This window comes from Vicia villosa, linkage group LG1 (assembly GCF_029867415.1).
Source record: "Vicia villosa cultivar HV-30 ecotype Madison, WI linkage group LG1, Vvil1.0, whole genome shotgun sequence".
Lineage (NCBI taxonomy): Eukaryota > Viridiplantae > Streptophyta > Magnoliopsida > Fabales > Fabaceae > Vicia > Vicia villosa.
This window is the reverse complement of record NC_081180.1, coordinates 130498147-130525568: the sequence shown is the minus strand read 5'-3', so window position 1 is coordinate 130525568 and position 27422 is coordinate 130498147. Positions and strand designations below refer to the sequence as shown.

The following is a 27422-nucleotide window of genomic DNA, read 5'->3' as shown; positions in this document are numbered from 1 at the left end:
GACAGTGCTTGGGATCATAGTCACAGAATTCACTGGATCTCAGAACTGCAAATTGGTTTGTGCAAACCAGTTCGCAGTACTTTTTTGAACCGGTTCGTGACAAATCTACTTCACATAAACCGGAGACCAAGCGTACCACTACACTAAGTTAAAAAATAAATTTAAACTAATTCATTTAGAGAATTTAGGTTACTGCCATAAGAACACCACAGTAAATCCCAAACCACAACTGAAAGAAAATAAATTACTCAACTACCACTTGTAATGTAGCAAGTAGAACTGAGAATGAATGAATAAAACAAACTGGAGTGTCCTATTAATAGATGTGGGACTAGAAATATATTATGTTTCAATGTGCAGCTAATAAACTATATAACTTTACCTGCTCTTTCAGTATCAAAATAATTAAATTATTTTAATTAGAGCGTCTCGATTAATATATTTGAACGTACCACGAACTCAAATAGCCTACCGACTATGTATATCCCTCGCGTATAATTTTTTGAGAGTTACGTACCGCGTACCCGAATTCGTATCACGTACAAAAACGAACTAGATTTAGAGAGAGCTGTTTAACAACTGAAACAAACTCAAACAGCCAAAATTTACACAATCACTTAGATATATACGTTGCACAATTTTATCCCACATATACACTTATTTCTTCATAGCTATTTTTCTATTTTATCTTCTAACAATGCATATTAAATCTATCAGAAGAAATACTCTCCATTCTTGTTGATTATGGATCAAGTCTGCCAAACCCTTAACAAATGACGAAGCAATGAAGTGACCACGACATCACACTGGTGGTGCAGTGTTTGGCATCAGTGAATCGTTCCCGCCGGCGGAGGGAGAAACACCTCCGGCAGGCTCAATCCTACCCATCATAGACCCTAATTTTCTAACCGACTCATCATCACCTTCATCATGATACGCATAAGCAAACCCACCATGTCTACTCAAATCCATCCCCTTACTCTCTTCATCTCTCGACACCCTCAACAACTTCATCTTATTCAATCCATAAAACAACGGCGCCATCGTCACAGTAACCCACCCACACACCACCACCACCTCAACCACCTGTGCCGCAAACAATCCCCCTCCACCACCCATCAACAATCCAAACGGCCTCCCAACCCCATAAATCTCGTCAACATACTCCCCCTTCGCAAACAACCCCGTAAACAACACTCCCCACGCGCCACACCCTCCGTGCAACTGCGCCGCCTCCAAAGGATCATCATACTTCACCTTAACCGCCAATCTATTAAGCCCAATCAAAACCCACGCCGCAACAAACCCACACACAATCGCCGCCCACGGCTCAACAACCGAACAACCCGAAGTTATCGCGGCGAAACCGCCGAGTAAACCGTTACACACGTCTATCACATTCCAGTGTCCGTCTAATAACCGTTTACTAAACAGAGTCGTTAAAGCCGCAGTGCATCCAGCCAATGTCGTTGTGACACCTGTTCTTCCAATAGCACTCCATTGACCATAGTAATCCCTTCCGTTGGTATTTCCGTAGTTTTTTACGATTGTCAAAAACGAACCGGGATTGAACCCGTACCAACCGAACCATAACAAAAACGAACCTAACACTACTAAAGACGCGCTGTGTCCTTTTAAAGCAACAGAACGACCGGTCCGGTCGAACCGGCCGATTCTCGGACCTTCTATAAATGCTCCCCATAACCCTGCTATACCACCAACCATATGAACCACGCCGGAACCGGCGAAGTCGATGACGCCGGACCCGAATAAAACATCGCCATTGGTTCGGGTTGGGCTGGCCCAACCACCAGAAGACCAAACCCAATGCGAAACAATGGGATATACAAAACCGGTTAAGAAAGAAGAGTATATAAGATACGCAACAAACTGTGTTCTCTCTGCAATGGAACCACTGGTGATTCCCGCGGCGGCAATGGCGAAAGCCCATTGGTAGAGGAAGAAACTGTAGTCACCTTGAGGTGAAGGGTAATCACTTAGACCGAAAAAGTGGCGGCCGATGAAGCCGTTGGAAGGTGCTCCGAAGGCAAAAGCAAAACCGAATAGGTAATAGGAGAGGCCGCCTGCAGCGGCGTCGAGGACGTTGGTGAGCATGATGTTCATGGTGTTTTTGGCTCGAACGGAACCGGCGCAGAGCATGGCGAAACCGAGCTGCATGGCGAAGACTAAATAAGCTGAGAAGAGAAGGTAGGTGTTATCTACTGCGTAGGTTGTGTCGCTGAGTTTTTTTGAGATTGCATTGAATTGGGTGCAGAGGTAGTTTGCGACGGCGGTTGCGTTTGCGGTGGTGGTGAGAAGTGGGGCAAGGTCGTTGGCTGAGCAAGAGAGGGAAGCCATAGTCGAATGTATTGAAGAGTGAGTGAGTGCAGAAATGGACACAAGTGAGGTGAGAATATGAATTGAAGTGGTGGAGTGGAAGTTGTCTATTCTATCTCATTCGTTTTATAATAGTGGAAGAAGAACCATGGGATAATCTCAGCTATTTTTAGTGGTTTTTATAACAGCAGAAAGAATATTTTAGATTGGAATGGATTATGAATTGATAGTATTTTTGGGGTTAGAACTTGTTCTGTCCTCTTCATTACTCATTTCCACATTTCTCAGTGTCCCACCTTTATGTAGTTTTGTACAATTGTGTGCATGCACTGCCACAAAATTATATGTACGCATATTATTGTTCTTTTTATATTATTTTAAACAAACATTGGGGCAGCATAGATGTTTTGGACAAAGCTTAGTACAGAGGTGGGGTAATTAATTGTTGAATGGATTAGTTGATTAGTTAATCACTATAAGAAAAATGGTGTCTAGCAATGTGATATTGCTACGTGAAAAACATGTCGTTAAAAAGATGTTGTAATGTGACATTCACGTCGGAAAGCACACTACAAATAAATGGTTTCTGACAATTTGTTTTTGCCACGTAAAAATCACGTCACAAAAAAAGAACATTAATGTTAAGTAAAAATCATGTGGCTAATCAGGTTTACACATGTTATGACTTCTTTGTATTCAAGGGAATTTTAAAATTTTCAAAAATTCAATTGTGGTGTGAAAATTAGGTCGCTATATCAATGAGACGAGTGAAATTAAATATGTAAACCTGTTCATACTTCGAAACCAACAACACAACAAACAACAACGGAGTAGCCATATCCACCGCCGCCAAACACAGATTCGGTGAACCATCTTCTCTTTTCCATCCGACCACCACTCTCCTAATTTCACATTTTTCTTTGTATCCATTCTGGCCACCGCTCGCGTTCACCATCACCACCTTCCATTTCCAGACCACCATGGTCACCCTTTCATTTCATAGATTTAGAAAGAAAGGAGAGTTTTTGCTTCATTTTGTTTCTCGTGTTTTCCCAAATGATCTTTGCATTCTTTCATGCATGAATCTCAAAGCTCTTTTCTCTTTTGGGCATTTCGAGGAATCAGAACATTGTCCAGGTTGTCACATTCGGGTATTAAAACCCATTTAACAAATTAAGCAAGCGGCAAAAAATAAGTAAGATAGAGAGTAAATAATAATACCGAGAAGAATTTGCTAATCAAACATTGGGGCAGCATAGATGTTAAATAGTAAAGGCGTGGCTTCAAAAGCTACTTAAGTGAAATAACAAGAAGTTTAGGAATATGGAAGAAAAAAAAAGGAAGAGTGAGTGTTTTTATCTAATAAGGACTGGTAATGGATAGGCGAAGAAGAAATGTTTAAAGGTAATAATGGCATTGGGTTCCTCATAAAAGTCATCATGGCGAAGAGAGAAGAAATCTTTCAGGATATGCATGATCATTGCTAACACGACATCGCACGTCATCAAAACCCAGGACTAAGGGGGTCTCTGAACAGACTAAGGCTGAGATGAAACGAGTTCTTCATGAGTGGGATATATTCTGAGATTATTTGTCCTATCACTTCAATCTTCTCGGGCTTTGTGCTCGGGGAACTTATGTACATAGCAGAAATCCTATAGCAGTCAAGATGATGAACCCGAAAGGGCATGAATGTCCTTTACCAAAAAACCGGTTGACACCTGTATGTCATGGTCGGGCAAGACTTGGACATCTTCCTCAGGTAGTGGTCGGACATGAAGGTCCTGGAGCTGAGCTCGTATAGACACCAGGATATTCGGGCAGACAGTCCGATGTAACGGCTCAGAGGTAGTCTCAGAGTCGCATGGAGGTTACGAAATTCATGAAGAAACTGTTATGGATCATGATTGTCGACAGTAATGGCGACGACGAACGTTATCTCAAGCGTTTAAGCAGGGCCGGCCCAATCCGTTTAGAGGCCTAAAACAAATTTTAAAGTGAGGACTTTAAAATGTATTTCAAAATATTAATTTTGTGGTTGTTAAGAGTTGAACTAAATACCAATAGGAAAAGAGGCCTATATATTATCAATTCAACTACAATAATATATGTAATTCAAATGTCATTATATATTTTTATATCTAAATAAAAAAAATTTGAGGCCTTTTTTAGCCCAAATTTTTTAGGCCTAAAGCCCTAGCTTTAGCAGCTTGGTCCTTGGGCCGGCCCTGCGTTTAAGTGAGGAACACGAAGAGGCGGATCATTAGGGTTATATTGGTTTGGAAACATGGGTTATATAAAGAGAGCGTCATAGCAAGAAAAAAGATATCCAAGAGACAGATCACGAATACACTGATATAGAACATAATTTGTGAATAATTGCAACCTCTTCTCACTAGCATCAGGAAGATCAACCAAAAAGTATTTTTAACCAGAAGAGAAGGTAAAAGTAATTTTTATTAGCTTTACAATTTTTTTTGTTATGTTATCTCTTGTAATTTGAAATCATGGTGATAGCTTATCTAAATTATTTGATAGTAAAAAAATTTAATGTGTTGTAAATTTATGTAAAATATGTTTAGCAAGTGTGTGACTTAACAGAATATATATATATATATATATATATATATATATATATATATATATATATATATATATATATATATATATATATATATATATATATATATATATATATATATATATATATATATATATATATATATATATATATATATATATATATATATATATATATATATATATATATATATATATATATATATATATATATATATATATATATATATATATATATATATATATATATATATATATATATATATATATATATATGTAAAATGTAATATGATAATAGTAATATAAATTATTAGTTATATTTATTTTAATAGGTTTGATATGAAATAAATCAGACTCATATTGACTAAAGTTTAGGTTCTGTTTAACAAGATATTTTTTGAATTTATAATTTATAATTTATAGTTTATAAACTCATATGACAGTAAGACATATGTTTGATAACCGTCTTTTCATCTTGAATTTATAGTTTATTACATATTTCCCGATGCTATTTCAATTAACGTTTTAGTTTTTAGTTTTTTTTTCCCTTATTATTTTGAATAAAATTCATTAATATCCTTTATAATTTATTCTAATTTAAAATAAAACAAATATATATTAAATATTTTTTATGTCATTTTAATTTATCAACTAATTGAACCGTTAATTTTACGAAATACTTCAATTAGATTATCCACTACAAGTCATCGGTCAAAAACTATAAATTATTAGATAGTTTATCTGTCAACTGTTATTTTTAACAAACAGAACCTAAATCATAAGTATAAGATTCATGCGTTGGACTTGGACTCATTGATCTAGTGCTGGAAAACAAGCTATGCGTGATAGAGCATTGATCAATGTTTGCAAAAAATAGGAAGAAAAAATAGAAAAAAAAATGTTATTTAAACATTAAAATTTTTTATATTGCATACATTTGTTTCTCTGCGACTGGCTTTTTTTAGATATCACATTTTTATGAATTTCAAAATTACACCAATTTGCACAAACAAGTTATTCAAATAGAATTTCCCCATTAGAAACACTTGGTCTCGAGAAATTAACACACGTTTTATATATCGTATGAATATAGTAAACATTCGAACCTGAAACAAAGTGTCTAGCTTAACAACATTAGTATTTGTCATTTGAACTAGATCTTATGGACAAAGATTAGTTAATTATAAGATTGTTATATAAAAATTGTATAGAAGTTGACAAAAGAAGGAGAAGAATGCGAAAGGGAAATATGTAACCTTTGAGGATTTTCAAATAATTTATTTACTATAGGATTGCCCTTTCTGTAATGCTATAGACAGTGTAAACATTAAAATATCCAGCTTATAATAGAAGAGAGGTTGAACTCGAACCATCACTAAACCTTTCTAATTTTTTATCAACATTATATATAGTAATACTTTAAGAAAGAAGTCCAAGTTTATGAACTACAAAATTGCATATGAAATCATCAATACCATCATCATCTGAGCCTGGCATTCTTATTAGTTTGAAAAATCTTGAAAATGAAAGTGTTTATTTAATGAAATATTAGCACAAAGTCACTAGCATAGTTCATCATCAAATTTCAAGATCCTTAGTTAAATTATTGAAAATTTATCATTCTTTACAAAACCACTCTATTAAATAAACAAAATTTGTGACGTACTGACAACTACCATTACTGGTTTACTATATCATTTTGCAGAAAACTGTAAGATTCTGTGATGAGAAATAAAATAAAGCAATTTGAGGATGCATTGCATAGCCAAGTCGCCGCAATATGGTCCATTCCACACCACAAGATGCGGCAACAAGGAAAAGGAAAGTATTCATCAATTATTCAATTGTAAGGTGTAACATCTGGAAAAGTCTTCACCTAATGAACCCAGAAAGTTCCAAAAATATTGTGTGGCCTAACAAACCATCATAATCCATCATAGCCACAAGACAAAATTGGGGAAAATTTAACATGATTAGTAATAATTTACCTAACACAGGGCTATCATTAATTTATATATACATTTTTTTGTTACAGTATATCTAACATATTCACCACATATTTGACAGCATATGAGATCCACAAATTACCTGCTCCACATCAATTTATTTATTTACTTTTACAACACAGCATCCATTTAGTCAGATATCTTTTGATACAGATATTTGATCCTACTCGCATCATCTTAATAGAAGAAATTACACTTGGGGTGACAGAGAAACTGTTCCGGTCGACCTCAAGTCTGCGTTACTGCGGCTACGAGGTATTGTCCATTTTGAGTGTGAAATATTTCGTAGCTGCAGTGATACGGAGTTGAGGTCGACCAGAACAGAAACAGTTCTCTGCGCATTAACCAATTTACTCTACAAAATGGTAAATGTAAAGGATGAAGCATTCAAGTTAGTCCAAGAAAAATTATAACTAGAGTAATTATTTTTAATAACTCACCATAGGCATAAACAATGAATTTTACCAATCTAATTTTTTAATATTCACAGTATAATATATCAATGATCAAACATGCAAAATTTCATATAAATTGGACATTTGAAAATATGTAATCTTAAAAACGATATTTACTATATTTCTTTAAGCCAAAAGCGTTGTACATGAACATAACAAGCCACACCATGGAGAAATGTAATATAGAATTTATACCAATTTTCTACATTTTGGTGTGTCCTATTATCCTATGGTCCAATCAAATGTGGGTAATTTAAACCAAGATATGTAAATGTAATATAGAATTATAACTTTCCTTTTACTTAAGAATGCTTGAATGATAAGGATTGCATCTCTTCTAGCTTAATCATACGTCACGAGTTTGAACCCAGCTTTAAGAAGACAACGGTGTTAAAGCTCTTAAGAAAGAATTTTGTCGCTCATTGTTATACTATCATATTTGAGAGATTAATCTTAACCCTTACAATGCAGCAGATACCTAATTTACAATAAATAAGATGGTCAAATACATTATCGAGCTGTCTTGATTTTGTTGTCTTTCCACAAAAACTCCAGAAGCATTTGCAAGTAAAATTGGACTTTTCAACAGCATGCAGAAAGGTTCACTCAAGAGTCACATAGGTTACGATAAAGTCTCCAGTTAGTTTTGATACTTTCTGGGATCAGAGTGTACGTGTCTGTGACACTGTGCTCTAGCTAGAGATAAAATGGCAGTATGACTCATGACACATTAAGCAAGTACAATGTCTTGAAGTGTGTGGAGAAACAAACATAGACGTTGTACAATCCATTAATGATGTTCAAGCACAAGTTGGATCAGGCAATCGCATTAGTCACCGAAGAGTTCAACAACTTCCAGGTCTTATCAAAGTCAATCAATCTCACTGTATATTTCCTTATTAGAAACTAAGATCTATATAAAGTAAAGGAAAATGAAGAAAAGAGAGAGAGTTCAAGAAAAATAGAATATTACATAAAGAGTGCAAGTGGTGTACTTATAGTACTCCTCGATGTAACTAACTTCCAACTGAATTCATATTTGTGACTAACAGAATTCTGACATAGGGAAAAAGAGGGTTGGGCTAAATCCAACTCTAAATACAAGATAGTAGCCTATTATATATTCTTAAGAGCTTGAGTTTCTAAAAAATCACATGTGTGTTTCGGATGGGGAAAAAATATTGTTTTTTCCGGAAGTATACTTCTGAAGTGACGTTGGAGGTAGAAAAAGAAGTGCTCTCTTTTCCTAATTAGGCAAACATAGAATATGTAAATGTAACAAAAGGTGTTTTGTTTTCTTACCGATAAACATCATAACTCCCTTTGCACACAAAAAAGACACAACTCATGAAGTACACACATCACTCCATACATAAGAAATTTAAAACTGAATGTGTCTATTTACATGATATAAAGACATTAGAAAATTGGTAGGAAAGATGAAAGAAACCAGGGTCAATCTGGATGCTTAGGACAATATTAAACAAAAATATTGTTACTATGAACATATTGTTTTCCAACCATGTCATGAATTTGGTACTTAATTATGATTGTATACTAATACTCACAAACTTACATACACTGCAGCTTCTCCAGCATTTACAAGCAAAACCGAGCGAAGGAAGCACACACAAAACTCAGTTTTTCTCTGATTTAAGTTGTATACCAAGTAAAACAAGCCCTGCTGAAGTAAGTGCAGACAAGAGTGTGGAAGCGTAAAAAAGAGCAAGCAATGTTCCCCTCAAAGACTGCGGCCAAATATTTAGACATTTTAGGCATCAGAAATAGGAAGTTAACAAAAGGAGGTTGAGGTGTTGTGAGTAAGAAGTTATTTCAAAGCACCTTAGCAAGCATTAAGGCATTGTCATTTGCATACTGCAAAGAACTCTCTGGACTGCTTTGAACTCCCTGAGCTATCTCCCATGTAAGAATCCTAATTCAAAGTTTATAGAAGAACTAAGTTTTGGGGTCTCAATCATCTTACCGATGAAATTTTTACATGGAACACTTACCCAAAAACTAATGCAATTGCAGCCCCTATATTGGCTTTAAGGGGAGTAATTTCAACCTGCAATGCTCCAAACTGCAGCCAGCAACCAGGTTATTAATTTTACAGAAACCTAGTAGTTTCTCAATACAAGAAATTTCCCATAAATGGAGACAAATTAAATACGAACCTTCAGCGTCCTACTTTCCTCTTTGGGCTGCTTATCAACAACTGCAGATGTTGAATTAGAAGACAAAGCTCTCCCAGCCTCAATCATTGCCTTTGCAATCTATAGAACATATCCTCATGTCAATGTTACAAAGATAAAAAAAAATCACCATTTTAAATATGGCAAAGTTGATTCTATGTATTAGTATAATTGTTTAGCCATGTTATTTTAAGCACAGGTTACTTGAGATTGCAAATCTGGTGTGTTTTTTTCTGACACTTAACAATAGTAATAGTCTTCAAATAAATAACTGACTTGAAAATGCCAATGAAAAGTCTGACGAGAATTTGGATTTTAGGGATAATTCATGTAATAGCTAGTTCGCATGAGCATGGCTCTGTTAGAATAATAATGCAAGTGTGAGTCAGTGGGGAATAGTCCTACATTGGATATGAATGTGGTGACTTGAGAATATACAAGTGAGAGAATCCACTCACCTATCACCTTAAGGCTTTAGGTGGATAAGTGGTGTGTCTCTCACAAAGGTGCATAATCCTCAACTTTGTATCAATGCTCCTAGTAAAAACTCCCCCAAGAAGATTGATATGATCTATGTTAGCAATTAGTCATTGAAAAAGCATGTTAGGTTTGGCATTCATCGCCCGGCAATGAAAAATGTCTCTAGTCAATTATAAACATCACACTATGTAGTAAATATAACAAAAAATCATGTTTATATACAAATACTTTTATGGTTCATTGATTTCCACATTTGAACCTAATAACAACTTGACATCCTAAATTTGTTTCAATATAATAATTGTTTTCAAATAGAAAAGATAAATCGCAAAAGAAATTAAGCTCATCTTATAGAGGGTACATGACCCGTAACAAACAAGATTAGGACCTAGTTTAAATTAGCTTCTAACCTACAAGGGATTCTCAACTTAGATAAGTATTTAATTCTTAGTATTACTTAACTAGTGAAAAAAAATATGTTTATTATAGGTACGAATAAGCTACATGATAGAGTGTTTGAAAAACTTGATTGTAGAAGCTTATTTTAACTTCTCTAAGAAGCTACTATGTAACAAACTTATGGTCATTAAAGATGATTTTAATTTTCCCTTTCCCCCAAGTACTTGTTGAAAAGTTTGTTCGAGCTGATTCTAGTTAAATGATTAAAGCGATGTACAACAAAAGAGCATAACACCCCTTCATTCTATTTGGATATCAGTTAGTTATTCCCTTAAAATGTCAATCATTTTCTCATTATGCATTTACTTCACAGAAGCTAAAGAACTACCAACACATAGAGTAGTGTAAATACCTTTTGTGTCTCACCTTGGCCATATTGCCCCATTGACTGAAACCTTCTTCCAGCAGATACCAAACGTTTTCCAAGTGCTATGCAGCAAAGAGAACAAAGAGATCTTCAAGCTAAATCCCTCGTAAATTTCAGAGACAGGCTTTTTCGAAGGAGTTCTCTATTATAAGCTCACGGCTAATTTTCTCATGCAATTACCTGATTTGGCAGTGCCTGACAAAGTAGCCTCAATCAAAGGAAGCTTTGCGACTAAAGAGCGAGAGGATGATGTATCAGCAAGCTCCCATGCTCGAGAGAGGTTTAGCAATGTCTCTCCTAACTCTTTGCCACACTAAGAAAATATACTCATTCCCATTAAACAAATTTATCCATTCTATTCTGGAATTGAAAATACTCAAGACACACATAGTAGAGGAATTTTTTGGAGGCAATCAATGGATTAGCACAAAGTTACATACATGTAAACCATAAATAGTGCACCTTAATTTTCCATGAATACATTGATTGAAAATGAAAAAAATTAAAACATATAAACACATGAAATCATCTTATCAGTGTATCACAACTAAGAAATCAGTTAGTTAAGAATGCTACTTTGGTCAACACTTAATTATCAATTAGTTTTGATGCAAATAACCAGAAATTGGATGGTTCTACAAGAAAGCGAAGAGGATAAACTATTAGCATTGTACTCAAAAATCTTAACAAGAATCTACATTGTGCTTGCATTGGAGGTAGTAAGCTATAAATTACTAGCCAAGACCGAAAACAAACACATAGACACTAATAATAATTTTTAAAAAGTAAGAGTGATTGAATGTAACATGTATCAATCAAAGTAGTACCGGTGGCCGCACATAGATTTTTCAGATACCAGACACGCCTTCAATTTGAAGTATGTACTACATAAATACTAACCTCATCCAAGACAGGTCCATTTGAAAGGTCGAACGCAGCATCATTTAGCTTTTACAAATCACAAACATGATTACAAAGTTAATTTTGGTATTTGTTAATAATAGAAACGACTAAATGAAAGTGTTGGATGTTAAATTACGTCTACAAAGGATTGCACTATACTTACATCTAATCGAAGATCGTTGGGGAACTTCGCAAAGTAATCAGAAGGAAGATCAAAACTGTCCTGCAACGTGAATTGGGAATTTTCAAATATAGAAAACAATAATAATAATTTAAAAATTGAAATTTGAAACAGAGCTAAAATGAATGGCTTACGGCAATGTCTTGGAGAAGAGTTTTGGGGTCAGGTTGGGTGGAATTAGGAGAGTTGGACTCTGTTAGAGCGGAACAGGGAGAGAGAGGTTTGGGAGTAAAAGTGGTAATGGAATTGGTAGAAATGAATTTGAGTGAGGTTGTGGAAGTGAATGGATGGGTGTGATGTTGGGAAAGAGGGGATATTGAAGACCAGGATTTGGAGAGAGAGGGAACAAGATGAAACTGAAGAGAAGGTGAAGCCATTGTTTTCATCTCAACCTTGATAGAATGAAGATTTGAAGCTATGCAGTGGCAATACTCTCTCAGCCACGGAAACTCCCACGGAAAATGTTAAATTTGCATGTCACTTATCCCAAAACTAGCGGGATACCCGTGCATTCACACTGTTTCATATAATTTCTACGAATATGAGAAGAAAAAAAAACAATAAAATTTTATTGACTAACTACATGTTTAAATCAGTGGTTTCATTTTTCCCGTACTAAAGTTGAATTAGTAAGTTACTCCTTTTTATTAAAAATGATCATTTGTCGTGTAATAAAGTTAGATCAGTACTAAAGTTTTTCCTGTTTATAACAATAGTATTTTTTTGCCATGTATTAAAGTTAGATCAGTAGTAAAGTTGTTCTTGTTTATAACAATAGTATTTTTTTCCCTTAATGTTTTCACATATTTGAAAAAAATGATCGATAAATTTTTTTGTTATTCAATATTTAGATTAATAGTAAAATTGTTTTCATTTATAATAGTAATATTTTTTTCTATATATAAAAGATAATTTTGTTATGATATTATTTATAGAAGTATTTGAATCAATAGTATAGTTGTTCCCCGTATAAATAAATATTTTAATCAACAATGTATTTTTTTCCGAATAATTTTTTTTGTTTGTTTTGACAATAATAAAAAATTATTTTAAAAAATGATTTTAAATAAATATTGTTTTGACAACAATGGTTTCTCTTCAATAATTTCTTTTATCAATCTAAAAATTTATAAATAAATAAACAAATATGAATAAAAATATAAATAAGTAGAAATGAAATAAAATTAAATAAGATATAAATATTACAAAAAATTGAGTTAAATATGATATAAACTTTACCATTTACCAAAAATAAATTCAAAACTCATCAATTAAAACTTATTAAAAAAATTCATAAACACAACAAACATTTTTAATAGCAGTCAAACTCAACAAACATTGGGAGAAGGATGAAACTTCATAAAGAGGCTATTTAGCAAATATTGGGAGAAGGAAAATTATTTTTTGGTGCATGTCAGTGTGCATTGATTGGGAAGAAGTAATGGAGTTGAGTCAAAAATAATAGAATAAAGTCATGATTATCTTCAAAATTTTGAAAATATAATGATGTCTCACATAAATGAAATATAAAACATTGAAAATCTATTGTAGAAAAACAAATTGAACAACCTAAAAAAGAAAATAGTATATAAGTTAATATTTATCTAATAATAAAAATAACATTATAAATTAAGAAAAAAAAATAAAACACAAAAATTAATATAAGAAAAACAACATAGATAACTTTTTTTCTTGTTGGAAACAAAAGAACAACTCGTGGAAAAAAAATATAGATGAAATGTTAGTAAACATAGAAATGGAGAGAACATAAATTAAAAATAATAATATGAAAGAAGGTATATTAAACATTTGAAATAAATAAATAAAGAAGAAAAATTTAAAATTGAAAAAAGAGAAGACAGAAATATTGAGAGGAAATTAATAATTGTTGAGGTGACATAGGAGAGAGTTGGTATTCAATGTTAGAAAAAAGTGAAAAAAAAGTAAATCTGACATTAAATATTATATTACTACTTTCAAATATTTTGGTATTCAATGTCGAAATGATCACATATTTAAGTTATCAATAACAAAGTGCATAGTTTAGAAGAGATAATATATCAATAACTTATTCAATGTCAAAATGATCACAATAAAATATATCAATAACTTATTGTACATATTTAGAAGAGATAATAAATATGTGCTTATAATTTTGTTTGTATATAAAAATATTTTAATTAATAATTTTTTTCTATATTTAGATATTATTATTGTTTTGATTTTTCATAAAAATATTAGGTTCAATAAAAATATTAAAGATACATTTATCAAACTTTTAAAGTATACGTGTAATTTAAGCATTCATTTATTTTTAATTTACTATAAAATGGTTATTTTAAATTCTAAATCTTAAAGTCACTTTGATTTTTATTTGTTTTGTTTTAGTAATTTTATAAATTAAAAAAACATTAGAATCAATTATAAACTTGTCTTCATGTATAAATTTTAATTTAAAATTATTTATTAGAGATCTAATCAAACCTATTTTAAAAAAATAATCAAACACACTACAATCAATTATATATTTTTAAAATTATTTTTGATTTTTCTTAAAATAATTAAAAATTTCCCGTATAAACAAATTTGTCGTTTATAAAATATTTGTCGAAATATTGAAAAAATATATATTATTTTATATAAAATTTGTAAGTTATTATATATTTTTTCATTTACTTTTTATTTTTTTAAAATTAAAATTTCTTAATAGTTATCTATTTAGGGTTTAATCTAACAATAATTATTTTATAAATAATACTATTAATTATTAATTGGAGAGAAAGAAATGAGTGTAGTTAAATAATAAATAATAAAGTATATTAAAAAAGTTATAAATGTCATAAAGAATAATAAATTTTATTAATATTATAATAATGATGGTATAAATGATACTAAATAATTTTGTTTCTCTTAATTTTTTTCCTTATAATATGATATAAATGATACTAAATAATTTTGTTTCTCTTAATGATACTACATTATAACACCCCTAATTGCATGACAATAGTCCATTATAATCGGTCAATAAAAACCCGTGCGTATGCACCGGTTCTGGTCGGTCACACGTATTGTTTTTCCAAATAATAATTGTTGTTTATAAAAAATACATTAATGAGAACAAAATTAATGTTTGAAGTACATAAATTTTTTTATTCAAAATAAATTATAAGCAGTTTTTGAAAATAAAATTACATGGTATTTAATAACTTTTTTGGAAACAATACTATTTAGTCAACATTCAACAAAATATTTAGTCCACATTCAACAGGGTGAATTGAAAATTTTGCCTTAAAATTTAAAATCAATAATTCAAATTGAAAACTCATCGTTATACTGAAATAAATAGGCTAATGAATAACCTTAATAACAATTTTATTTATAATGAATAGCATTTTTGCTCTTATATTAAATTATAATTATGTTTTTTTTTGTGGAAACAGTAATGTTGATATCCTCATAAAGATATGCATGTGAATAGTATATTGGTATGGTATAGAGGTCTACACTGAGTTTTAGAGTTTAAAGTGTAATTTCAACTGATCACAACTGAAAATGATCAGTAGTATAACATATCAGGAAAGTTTGAGAATTTAAATTAGAAAGAGGAATTGATACAAATATTAGATGCATTTGTTGATTCTATAATTAATCTATAGATTTCATACAATAATATCTCAGCTGCTAGAGAACAAAATTCTAAAACCACCTGCTAGGCTGCTATATATTTGAACTGGTTCATGACAGCTTGTTAGGAATGCAACTGTAATCTGGTGCAGAATTTAAGCGTTTAGTTTCTAAAGAAAAATAGCGAAACTGGATCTATATGCGATATATTATTAGTTCGAGGGAATACCATAATTTCATGGTTGCGGGTTCACTGTATTGAGCCTGTGGTTGCCTTAGCTGAAGACTGATCGGCGCATGTAAATCATATCCATTGATAGTGCATGAAAGATTCGATGCCACATTTTCTTCATTTGTACTCCTTGCTTCATAAACCTTCTTCTGTAGCTCTGCATTTTCTTTCTGAATGAAGTCCATTTTTTTATGGAGTTCAGCATTTTCTTGATGGACAAGAGTTCCCTACAATGGCATTAACGGAAATTGGTCAGAAATTTGTGAGAAAGCCTAGTCACATACAGCAAGAAAACCAGACTCGTGTTGAATTTCTCAATCTTTCCTTTCTTGTTTTGTAAATTCTACATAATACCTAATCATCAAGCTGCAAATAAAAAATCAAACTAAAATCAGATAAAAAAATTCTATGAAACATTTCCAGACACTTCGACATCACCAACAATAATTTGAAAAATTAAACTTAATTGGACACTAAACATACCCTTAAATTATTTTTCTTGCTGGCGGGCCTATCAACGTTGGCAAGACGATATTCATGCATAATCCAATTAGTTTTCACTCCTTTGGGGGCTTTACCGGCATAGAAAACCAGTGCTTTTTGTATCCCCATTGGTTTCACTTTCCCAGTTGGTTTATCAGCTCCGGTAGCCTTCCAGTAACCACTTCCGGCAACCCGGTTAGGCCAGGAACTGTTCGAGTATTTTCGATCCCCCTGAGAGAAAAAGTACCATTCTTTCTCACTGTGATAACCCATTTCTGCATACATCACCAAAAACAAATTATTCATATGCAATTAGAAAGAAAAGTAACAAAAGAAACAAAAGGAAGTATCAGAAAGTTGCCATGGATCAAACTTATACAAATCAACTTCTTTAACAACAGAAACAAAATATGGACAGTTTCCTTTTATATGATTTTGCAACTGCATCTTTCTGACCGTCATATCAAGTGGCAGCATAATTACACTTCCAAGTATGATATCAAAGATGTGTATTTTACCATCCTGCTTCAACTATTACCAACACATTCCTTTTTTATCTCTTCAAATTACCTGTATAAATTGAATTGAAGTTTGGCTTAAAACACACATGACAGAGGTTAATGATAAAGTGTGTGCAACCAAATTCCATGATTATAGGAATAAAATGATTTGAACATGTGCTGTTTACAACAGAATTTAATAACATAATTTCAAATATCTTAACAGAAACATGAAAATGAAAACAGTCCATACACCTTACCATCATATCAGTCCATACACCTTACCATACATCCAAACCAAAGCGCATTTAAAACCGTCATCGCACCATATGTATGTCATTCAAGACCTGCTACATAACAGAAAAATGCTCACATTAAAACCAGTCCAGTTCAGCATATTCATACCTACACTAAGTCAATTCAAGTCCAGTTCTAAACTGAACCATGCCCTGCATCCTTCATTCTCCAAGCTATCCTTGAGTATTCAAACATCAAGCCAAACATTGATATCCATGGTAAAATAAAGCAAAAGTTGAATCTAAACAAAGTAGAAATTAAAGTAAACCAATTTTATACATATCCAACTATATGATGAACCACATTCACATTCAGAACATCAACCATGGTAAATAACCAACCTCTGCCAAAAATGCCAACCTGCATAAATACAAATCTTATGCTTCATTATGTAACCAACTTTTGTTAAACAAAGAAGATGCTAAAGTTTGTAACAAAAACCCTAAAATCAAAACATGACATTCCAAAGCATCATCTAAAGGTAATCACATTTTTCTTAAAAATTACTTCTTTATCAACCAGTCAGTTCTAAAAGCTTGTAACAAAAACCCTAAAAACAAATTGGAAAAAACCTGAAATTTTAGAACAGAAAACGATTTGAAACCATAAACTAACCAACAACGCATCATATCAAAGTGTAGATCCACAAATAAGTTGAGTGAGATGATAGGATCGGGGGACAAAGCTACCAGCGCAAAATCGAGCGCTGTGAAATCGCCGAAAACTTCAGATCTGCCGCCATAAACTCTTCGTGTGAAACAATACCACAAACCATAAATAAATTTCCATCTTCTTCGCTTGAAATCGAATCAAAAGAGCAGAAGAACATGAAGAAAGAAGAGGAAGAGACAACTTCAAAGAAATAAAGAATGAGAAATGTGAAGAGAGAGCAAATCAGAAAAAAAAATCAGTCAAGATAGCAAGCTTACGAAAATTCCCAACCTGCACTTGACGAAGCAAAGCCGACACCGAATATGTTCCCACCATTAAAGGCAATTTCAAAGATGCTGCAAAGACAGTTTCAAAGTTGTACCTCAACAACAATTAATGCAATCAATATATGATTTGTTTGAATCAACAAACCGAAGGACCAACCTTGTTTACGACCAACAACGACAAAACATTGATTTTGTGGACACTATAACAATAAAACAGCAACAACGTTCAAACCTTCATCAAAAAATAATTAACAAAACATTGTAAGCAAACAAAAAAAATGTCATTTCGTTGGCAAATCGAAAATAAAGGTTGAAATCAAACTTGTTTCAGAATACTCACCGGCAACCTCTCCGACCGAACACCGATGATAAATCTATAAAATTAAAACCGTAATTTTCCCGTTATTGAACCCTAGCCACAAAACCAAAACCCTAATTTTAAACACAAAACCAAACAATTCAGAAACAGATACAAATCAAAGAAATTTCATAACCGACACAAATCGAAGAAATTTCATAACCGATACTCAAAACATACCTTTATATACTCCAAATCCTCCCTGCACAAAATTCACCACAAACCCTAACATGAAGAGTGACATACAATAACTACAACATCTTCAGTAGTTTCGAAGCTCCGTAAGTTTCCGTGGACATACCAGAAACGCTCCAAGAGTATCATAGAGTACCATCCGGTTTGTAAAGAAGAAAGAAAGAAAAAGGAAAGGGAAGAGAAGAAACGTGAGAGAGAAAGTGAGAAAGGAAGAGAGAGAGAATGAGAGAAAGGACTGAGAGAGAGAGAGAGAGAAGAAATTGAAAATTTGAATTTAAGATAGTGAGATACAGCTATTTGCCAATTCAAAAAGATATACTTTTTCAGTAACCATTAAGTTGTAGTTCCCCATATGACATCATCAATTCATTCATTCCTAAATAACAAAGGCACAAAACAACAACTATACAATTGGAAGTCAATTATATGACATCATTAGTTGAAAAAAGTAAAATTATGACCAAAATTGCCCCCATTTTGGAGAGGTGGCAAAATTAAAAGGAAGGGTATTTGGGTATTTTCCAGAACAATTTCCTTTCTTATATTATAGACTCCCACAAAAAATGTTAAATTTGCATGTCACTTATCCCAAACTAGATAACTGTTTTTTATTAGTATTACTATTATTAAGGGAAAAAACTCAATTTGCTATTTTTCTTTTTTTGAAAATAAATTTATTTTTCCTTTGTTCAAGTGACAATGCTAAAATTGTCAGACTTTTTCAGATTTTCTTGAGACTTCACATTTTGACCTATTTGGAATCTGGAGTTTCTCTTTGTTTAAGTATCATCATATAATAATGAGCATGTTATCTTCTTTCTTTTTATTTGACTAAACTTGTAGTATATAATTACTCTCTAGATCAAAACTTCATAAATAAAATGTCCATTAATGCGTAACTTCAATATATTTGATTTTTGTTAATTAAAAAAAAATAAAGAAGTTGGATTATTTAATCAGTTACTCGAGCCCATATGCATAAGAACAAGGGAAAATAAATAAATTTTCAATCTTTGAAAGAAAATTGATTTTGTTCAACATTGGAGTTAAAATCATAATCATGGCATTGGGATTAAGGCTGGCAATGTCTGTTGCTTTCCAATCGTACACATTTCAACTTGGCCAGAGTAACTACAGAACTCCTTTGAGCAAGATGTTGGTTCTTAAAGTTGAGGTCTTGCCAAAAGTATGAATCTTCCTCCACACATTGTTCACACCTTCTATACCTTTACATTCTCATAATCTTCGTCATTGTCACTGTTATTCGGAATTAGAAAAGGAAAAAACAAAACAAAAGTAATTTCATTCCGAGTTGATAATTGAAGCATGTCTTACAATGCTATTAAACAGTACTGTATTAGTGCTTAGACTTCAATGGAGACATGAAAAGTTAAATCCAGCTCACAATATGAATGAAATTGTTGTTTTATGTTTGAGTGAAATAGAAAAAAAGGAACGTAACAGAGAGAGGGAGTATTGCTGCTGAAAGATATTTTCTTATTCAATTGCAGTATGTTTAAATACATCAAAAGAAATAACTGAATAGAAACTAATGCTCCATACTATTAGGAACTACTACTGACACTACTAGAATGCTCCATACTATTAGGAACCACTACTAAGACTGCTAGAAAATAGGAAACAAACTTATGCAACTGACAACTTAAATAATAATAATAATAATAATATTTTTTTTGACTAATTCAAACTAAACTTTAGCAGCATCTTAAAGCACGTGTTCAACACTCCTCCTTGCTTTGGAGGCTGCAAACTCCTAGCTTCTTCCTTAGACATTCGAACCTATTGAGTGAGAAAGACTTGGTAAACATATCAGCAGCTTGGTCTTCAGTCTTACAATAAACAAGACTTATATCACCATTTTCTTGCACTTCTCTTAAGTAAAATAACTTGATATTAAAATGCTTGGTCTTCCCATGAAATGTAGGATTATGTGAGATCGAAATAGCTGCTTGATTATCAACGAAAACCTTTGTGCATTGATCTTGCTTCAGGCCTAAATCTGCTAGAATATTCCTTAGCCAAATAGCTTGATTAACGGCTAACGTTGCTGCTACAAACTCAGCTTCAGCAGTTGATTGAGCTACGATTTCTTGCTTCTTTGAACACCAAGAGAAAACACCTGAGCCCATGTTGAAACAATACCCCGAAGTACTCTTCATATCGTCCAAGCTACCGGCCCAATCACTGTCAGAATATCCAAGTAATTTGAAGTCTTGTACCTTGCAGTATTTGACTCCATAATTGATGGTTCCCTTGATATATCTTACAACTCTCTTTGCTGCCTTCATGTGCAGTTCACTTGCACAGTGCATGAATCTTGACAGCAAGCTGACTGAGAATAAAATGTCAGGCCTTGTAGATGTAAGATACATAAGGCATCCAATCAAGCTTCTGAAATGAACTTCGTCTACTTTATCAGCTCCATCCTCCTTGATGAACCTCTCCTTTTGATTCATAGGAGTGTTCATTGTTTTACATTCATCAAACTGAAACTTTTTTAGGATCTCCTTTGCATATTTTTGTTGACAAATAAAAATCTCATTCTTCTTTTGAGTGATCTCTATGCCCAAAAAATAGCTCATAAGACCAAGGTCAGTCATTTCAAAAACACTCTTCATTTCTTGTTTAAATTCATCAATTTGTGCTAGGTTGCTACCTGTCACCAAGAGATCATCAACATACAAGGAAATAATTAAAATATCAACACCAGCATGCTTGATATAAAGTGTAGCTTCCGCTTGACTTTTTTTAAATCCCAAGCTCAACAAATGATCATTGATTCTGCTGTACCACACTCGAGGGGCTTGCTTTAAGCCGTATAAAGCTTTTTTCAGCAAATAGACTTTTTCTTCTTGGCCTTTGACTACAAAGCCTTCTGGTTGTTCAACATAAATCTCCTCCTGCAAAAAACCATTAAGGAAAGCTGATTTGACGTCCATGTGAAATACGTTCCAGCCTTTATTTGCTACAATTGCAAGTAGTAGCCTAATTGTGTCATGTCTTGCTACCGGAGCAAAAGTATCAGAATAATCAATTCCAAATATTTGAGAGTAGCCCTTCACAACAAGCCTTGCTTTGTGCTTGTTTATAGAACCATCGGGATTCAATTTTGTTCTAAACACCCATTTCACCCCAATAACTTTTCTATCATGAGGTTTTGGAACCATCTCCCAAGTTTGATTTTTTTCAATCATGAACAGCTCCTCCTTCATTGCATCCAACCATTTTTTATCCATGGCCGCGTCTCCAAAACATGATGGTTCACACACAGCAAAATTGTACTCCACTTCATTGCTTCTTTGGTAGACGTCAGCAAGTGACCTTGTGCCTCGGACGGGTGGATCATCTACTAAATCTTCAAGCTCCAACTCAATACTCTGATTCTTCGTAGAGTCATTCCAACACCATTTTTCATCTTCCATGAAGTGCACATCTCTACTTATTTGAATTTTTTCTGTTTGAGGCTGAAAAATTCTATAAGCTTTTGAGAGTGTACTGTAGCCAATAAATACTCCAGCTTCTGCTCTTTTGTCAAGCTTATCACGCTTAACCCGAGGTACATGTGAGTAGCACAAGCAGCCAAATATTTTTAAAAAATCTAGAGAAGGTTTAGATCCAAACCAGGCTTCAAAGGGAGTTTGATTTTGCAAAGCTCGTGTAGGAAGCCTATTTTGGATGAATACAGATGTATTTGCGGCTTCAGCCCAAAGCTTCTTTGGTAATTCCTTTTGATGTAGCATACACCTGGCCATCTCCATGATTGATCTATTTTTTCTTTCACTGACTCCATTTTGTTGAGGAGTGTACGGTGTTGTTAGTTGATGTTCAATCCCGGCTTCATCACAAATTTTCTGAAATTGAGCACTTACATATTCCGTACCATTATCTGACCTCACAATTTGAATATGGCAGCTGCTTTGATTTTCTACATGAGCTTTGAATTTGCAAAATACATCAGCTACTTCTGACTTGCTTCTAATAAAATAAATCCAACACATTCTGGTTAAATCATCAATGAAAATGATATAATAAAGACTTCCCTTCAATGATGGAGTTCTTTGAGGTCCAGCAAGATCAGTGTGGATAAGTTGAAGCTTCTGGCTTGCCCTCCAACTACTTTCAGGAAATGATTTCCTTGTTGACTTTCCAAATTGGCAAGCTTCACACTCAGTTGCCTTTTCGGTTAAGACGGGAATTCCGCGAACAAGTTGATTCTTCATCATGTAGCTCATTCCCGAATGATGGAAATGACCCAACCTTTTGTGCCAAAGATCAACAGGACTTTCTTGAACCGAAAATGCAGCTTGTTCCTCCTTCATTGGATCGAATGAAAACGTCTTGTTCTTCATTTTGACCTTGAACAAATTTTTTCCAGCCGGATCCTTAATTATGCAGGTTTTATCTTCAAAGATGACTTTGAACTCTTTCTCAAGTAGTTGTCCAACACTAATCAAATTTTGATTAATTTCAGGAACATATAAAACATCAGTAAGAGTTTTTGTACCTGAATGACTTGTTAGAGCTATTGTTCCTTTGCCTTTTACTGCAATTTGTTCACCATTTCCAATTCTAACCCATTTGACTTCAGTACTGTCTAAGTATTTAAACAGTTCTTTGTCATAAGTCATGTGGTTGGTGCATCCACTATCAATCAGCCAAGATTCATATGAGCTGTTGCTAGAGAAACAGGTTGCAACAAATAATTGGTCCTCTTCCTTCTGCTCTGCATTTTTTGCTTCAGCTGCAACTTGCTGAATTTTAACTCGGCAAATTACATCTTCATGACCAATCTCATTGCACTTGCTGCACTTTGCGTCGGGCCTTCTCCAGCATCTAAATGGCGGATGACCTATTTTTCCACAATGATGACAAGGTGGATAATTTTTCTTTTTACCCTTTCCTTTGTTACGATTATCTGCATTAGCTTCTTGGCTCTTGGCTGGTAGAGCATCTTCAACCATACGATCTTCCCTCATAAGCCTTCGTTGCTCTTGGGCCTGCAAGGCTTGTATGACTTCTGACAAACTGATCTTACAAAGATCCTTTGTGTTTTCCAAAGAGGCTATAGATGCCTCATATTTTTCTGGCACTGTTACAAGAATTTTTTCAACAATTCTTGAATCAGCAAACTCAGTGCCCAACAATCTTACCTTGTTGGAAATGCCCAACAATCTGTCTGAGTATTCTTTGATTGTCTCAGACTCTTTCATTTTTTGCAGCTCAAATTCCCTCATCAAGTTTAGAACTTTCATTCCTCTAATCCTTTCATTCCCTGCATATTCTGCCTTCAGATAGTCCCATATTTCCTTTGCTGTTTTGAGAGTCATTATTCTGGTGAAAATGATTGATGAAACACCAGCATATAAACACGACTTTGCCTTTGCCTTTTTAGTTTTCTTTTCTTTGTGATTTTTCAATTGAGCCATAGTAGGATTGTTCGGCAGCGGAGGTACCTCATAATCCTCTTCCATAGCTTCCCACAAATCCAAAGCCTCAAGGTAGGACTCCATTCTCACAGCCCAAAGATCATAGTTCTCACCATCAAAAATAGGAGGAGCAATTTGAGAGAAACTTGATTCAGCATCCATATCACAGGTCCCTCAAGAAGAGAGCTCTTGATACCAATTGTTGTTTTATGTTTGAGTGAAATAGAAAAAAAGGAACGTAACAGAGAGAGGGAGTATTGCTGCTGAAAGATATTTTCTTATTCAATTGCAGTATGTTTAAATACATCAAAAGAAATAACTGAATAGAAACTAATGCTCCATACTATTAGGAACTACTACTGACACTACTAGAATGCTCCATACTATTAGGAACCACTACTAAGACTGCTAGAAAATAGGAAACAAACTTATGCAACTGACAACTTAAATAATAATAATAATAATAATATTTTTTTTGACTAATTCAAACTAAACTTTAGCAGCATCTTAAAGCACGTGTTCAACAGAAATCAAATCATGCTTCAACGCTATTTTGGAAGTAAAACAATTTGCAGTTTAAAAGAAAAAATTACAAGCTTGTGTTCTTGTATCGCTACAAAACTGCTAGATATAATTTCTCACTCTAACAACGAGGCGTGTTAGTAGATTTCTATGACTACAAGACCTTTTCAGCCGAAGGGGATAACAGATTCCAGCTTGATCTTTAGTAATCTTGTCAGCTTGCAGCAACCTTTGCCACTTTTCGTTGTTCAATTTGACCAGATAGAGGACACTGCATCTCAGTCCAACTTATTGGAACCATAGTTGCACCTAAACAAAGAAAGTACAACTGGTTGAGGCATACATGAATTTGACTGTGTATATAGTGTAGGAAACTAAAAAAGAGAGTCCAGTCAGATAAGCATAAAATAAAAACAAGTTTGTTTTCAGATTGCCCGACAAATATGAAATTCTCCAACAGTTAGGGGAATAGCACCTGCAACTGCGAGCTTGCAACTTACATGAAAAAAAAATTCTGTGCTGGATTTGATTCCCACAAGATGAAACAGCATTAGGAACATAGATCATAAGGGAGCTGTTCATGTTGTGGGAATGCATGAAAAGCCAAAATTCAAATCAGGTACCTAGACCAAAGTACAAGCATTACACTTAAACTGATGTAACCTAATCCACTCCCTCGTTGATCTCAATAATGATGCATGTTTATATGCAGGGTGTGTAACTAAATTTAACAAACTCTCCCTCGATTACAAGTCACTCTAATAGCTAACTAAAAAATTAGTTTACATCAGTTTTTCGTGTCTAACAAGAAGTAAAATATAAAACCAATCCAAGCTTATCTCTCTAGTTACATTCTTTCAGTCATGACTAATTGAGATTCCAATTTAAATTGGCACATCAATTCAAAGCTATAAATAAAACAGCAGTCCAAAGCCTACCCTTAGCTCACAACCCATTCCTTCATACAAACAGTGAGTGTTATTCTGCTAACTAGCAACTAGTAACTACTATCTGACAAATTGCTGTAACTCAAATCACATCATAGATATGTGATGAAAGTAGAGGGAACCTACGTAGAGGAGGACTGTGTGTCTGTGCCCCTGCTCAAGAGAAACTAGGAAAAGAAAAAGCAAACTAAAAATACATATTTGAGGGTGAACCTCCCACAATATGAACACAATCTCACCAGCAGTGCTTTCTGCAGAAACAACACCAAGCTCATTCTTTGCAGTTGACAAAAAGTACGCCCGTGCATCTCCAAGTGAAAGCTGATAAAGAAGGATTGGGTAAGTTAAAGTGTTACTCAAGTAGCAACAAATTGTTTTGAGGGCAATTTGGAAGTTATGAGATTAACTTATAAAACTCTTAAAGCAGTAGTAGTACCACAAGAGCTTTAACAATGTCACCAGGACGGAAAGATAAGTGCATGTCTACTTTATCAATCTCAGTTGCCCTAACATCTTGCTGCCTGCCAAAATAAGAATCATGAATACCAAATATATTAAAACAGGAATAATCATTAGAACTCCAAATGACAACCGCATGAAACTCGTGATATAAAGTTAGTTGTGCACAAATAATAAAGTAAGTTCAACTGTTCAACCAAACCGATACAATTAAACGGACTACAATTCCTACAGCCCTTTTATTTCTTTTTTTCAAGTAATTGCTAAAGTCTCCCTATAACAAAAAATGATCATTTCAAAGCTAGAGATTGTCTATGAAAGAATAACAATCTCGCTTAAAGCACGCACATACTTTCCTTTTTACAAGAAAAAAATTCTAGCGCTTAACAATACGTCCAGAAGTTCCAATACCAATGAGAGGTCATGCAAGCTACTTGTCCTCCATAAAAAATGTATGCACACATAGAGAGTAGAGACTATGGTATCAGAAAACTTTCCTATTTTATAATTTCACCCCTAATTTTAACAAACACTTCAGCTACCTTATCTGCTATCACTTAAAACTTCATAGCTAACTTATCTGCTATTTGAAACTTTGGTAAAATTATAGCATACCTAATAATGCCGGTAAATTTTTCGCGAACAGACTTTTGACCAACACACATAATATCAGTAAAAGCAGTTTTAGCCATCACTTTGGTAACCCTAACAATGACAACAGATCCAGGCTCAGGAACAGGTCCATGAGCTTTATGACCAGTTACTTCAATAGTAGGTCTCTGAATTTTCCAAACAAACAACAACAGAATCAGTAATTTTGATGAAATTAGAATTGAAAAAACGAAACCCTAATTTAGGAGTGAGAATGGGAAGGTATTGGGGAACCTGGTCAGGAGAGTCCGAAGCTGGAGGTATGGTGTGGCGGAAGCCAGTTAAGGAGGCGTAAACGGTGTTGTTGTGAACCGCCGCGTATGTTCCTCTTCCGGCTTTAACGTCGGAGGTTTTGCCTACTACTTCTCCCGGTGTTACCATCTCTTCTACGGCTCCCATTAACGCTTCTTTCTCTTTTCTTAGCCGCTCAGAAGTTTCACTTTGTTTTTGAGGCTGACCAACTCACTCCTAGTCAATTTCATTATGAATTCGTGAACCGGCCCTTTCAAACATATTTTATTATTTAATTTTTAAAAACAAAAAATTATAATGCGGACAATATTGTTCGGATGGCTTTAAATTGAACAAAAAAAATTTGACTAATAGGGTTGAATTAGTTATTTTTTTATTTGAACTAGTAAGAGACCCGTGCGAAGTATGGGACGTGCATTTGTTTTAAATGTATATTTTTTTAATAAAAAATATCTGATACCCGTAAGAAAATTTGTATTAACTATTTTAATTTTGAAAAAACTATCAAATTCAACCATCATATATAAATATTTAACATTTTTACTTTCATATAT

The 27422-nt window shown here is 33.5% G+C and overlaps 3 protein-coding genes across 3 annotated transcripts; all 3 read right to left on the bottom strand.

Moving 5' to 3' along the window:
* Nucleotides 1-571: 571 nt before the first annotated feature.
* LOC131644204 (ammonium transporter 1 member 2-like) lies at nt 572-12420 on the bottom strand. The gene is made up of 10 exons (XM_058914635.1): nt 12098-12420; nt 11946-12005; nt 11780-11827; nt 11060-11192; nt 10865-10941; nt 9556-9654; nt 9391-9461; nt 9221-9311; nt 9026-9126; nt 572-2359 (listed from the first exon to the last, which is right to left on the bottom strand). The coding sequence occupies exons 1-10, from the start codon at nt 12347-12349 to the stop codon at nt 802-804; spliced, it is 2490 nt and encodes an 829-aa protein (XP_058770618.1). The 5' UTR covers nt 12350-12420; the 3' UTR covers nt 572-801.
* Nucleotides 12421-15782: 3362 nt separating this feature from the next.
* On the bottom strand, nt 15783-16951 carry LOC131654095 (NAC domain-containing protein 102-like). The gene is made up of 3 exons (XM_058924517.1): nt 16873-16951; nt 16303-16577; nt 15783-16046 (listed from the first exon to the last, which is right to left on the bottom strand). The coding sequence occupies exons 1-3, from the start codon at nt 16949-16951 to the stop codon at nt 15783-15785; spliced, it is 618 nt and encodes a 205-aa protein (XP_058780500.1).
* A 7612-nt stretch (nt 16952-24563) lies between these two features.
* On the bottom strand, nt 24564-27105 carry LOC131644202 (uncharacterized). Its single transcript, XM_058914634.1, has 5 exons — nt 26851-27105; nt 26581-26744; nt 25943-26027; nt 25746-25827; nt 24564-24868 (listed from the first exon to the last, which is right to left on the bottom strand). The coding sequence occupies exons 1-5, from the start codon at nt 27013-27015 to the stop codon at nt 24774-24776; spliced, it is 591 nt and encodes a 196-aa protein (XP_058770617.1). The 5' UTR covers nt 27016-27105; the 3' UTR covers nt 24564-24773.
* Between the last annotated feature and the right edge of the window lie 317 nt (nt 27106-27422).

Bases quoted from the DNA above. Each gene is read 5' to 3' on its own strand.
- LOC131644204 (XM_058914635.1), bottom strand. From the start codon at position 12,349: ATGAAAACAATGGCTTCACCTTCTCTTCAGTTTCATCTTGTTCCCTCT. The intron at 11,828-11,945 runs GTAAGTATAGTG...GATTTGTAAAAG, and splicing joins CCAACGATCTTCGATTAGAT to CTAAATGATGCTGCGTTCGA. The intron at 9,655-10,864 runs GTATTTACACTA...TATGTTCTATAG, and splicing joins GCCAAGGTGAGACACAAAAG to ATTGCAAAGGCAATGATTGA.
- LOC131654095 (XM_058924517.1), bottom strand. From the start codon at position 16,951: ATGGAATTTGGTTGCACACACTTTATCATTAACCTCTGTCATGTGTGT. The intron at 16,578-16,872 runs GTAATTTGAAGA...TGATGTATGCAG, and splicing joins CTTCAATTCAATTTATACAG to AAATGGGTTATCACAGTGAG. The intron at 16,047-16,302 runs GTATGTTTAGTG...ATGCCATTGTAG, and splicing joins GCAAGAAAAATAATTTAAGG to GGAACTCTTGTCCATCAAGA.
- LOC131644202 (XM_058914634.1), bottom strand. From the start codon at position 27,015: ATGGGAGCCGTAGAAGAGATGGTAACACCGGGAGAAGTAGTAGGCAAA. The intron at 25,828-25,942 runs GTACTACTACTG...CTTCTTTATCAG, and splicing joins ACATTGTTAAAGCTCTTGTG to CTTTCACTTGGAGATGCACG. The intron at 24,869-25,745 runs GTGAGATTGTGT...TTCTTTGTTTAG, and splicing joins TTCTGCAGAAAGCACTGCTG to GTGCAACTATGGTTCCAATA.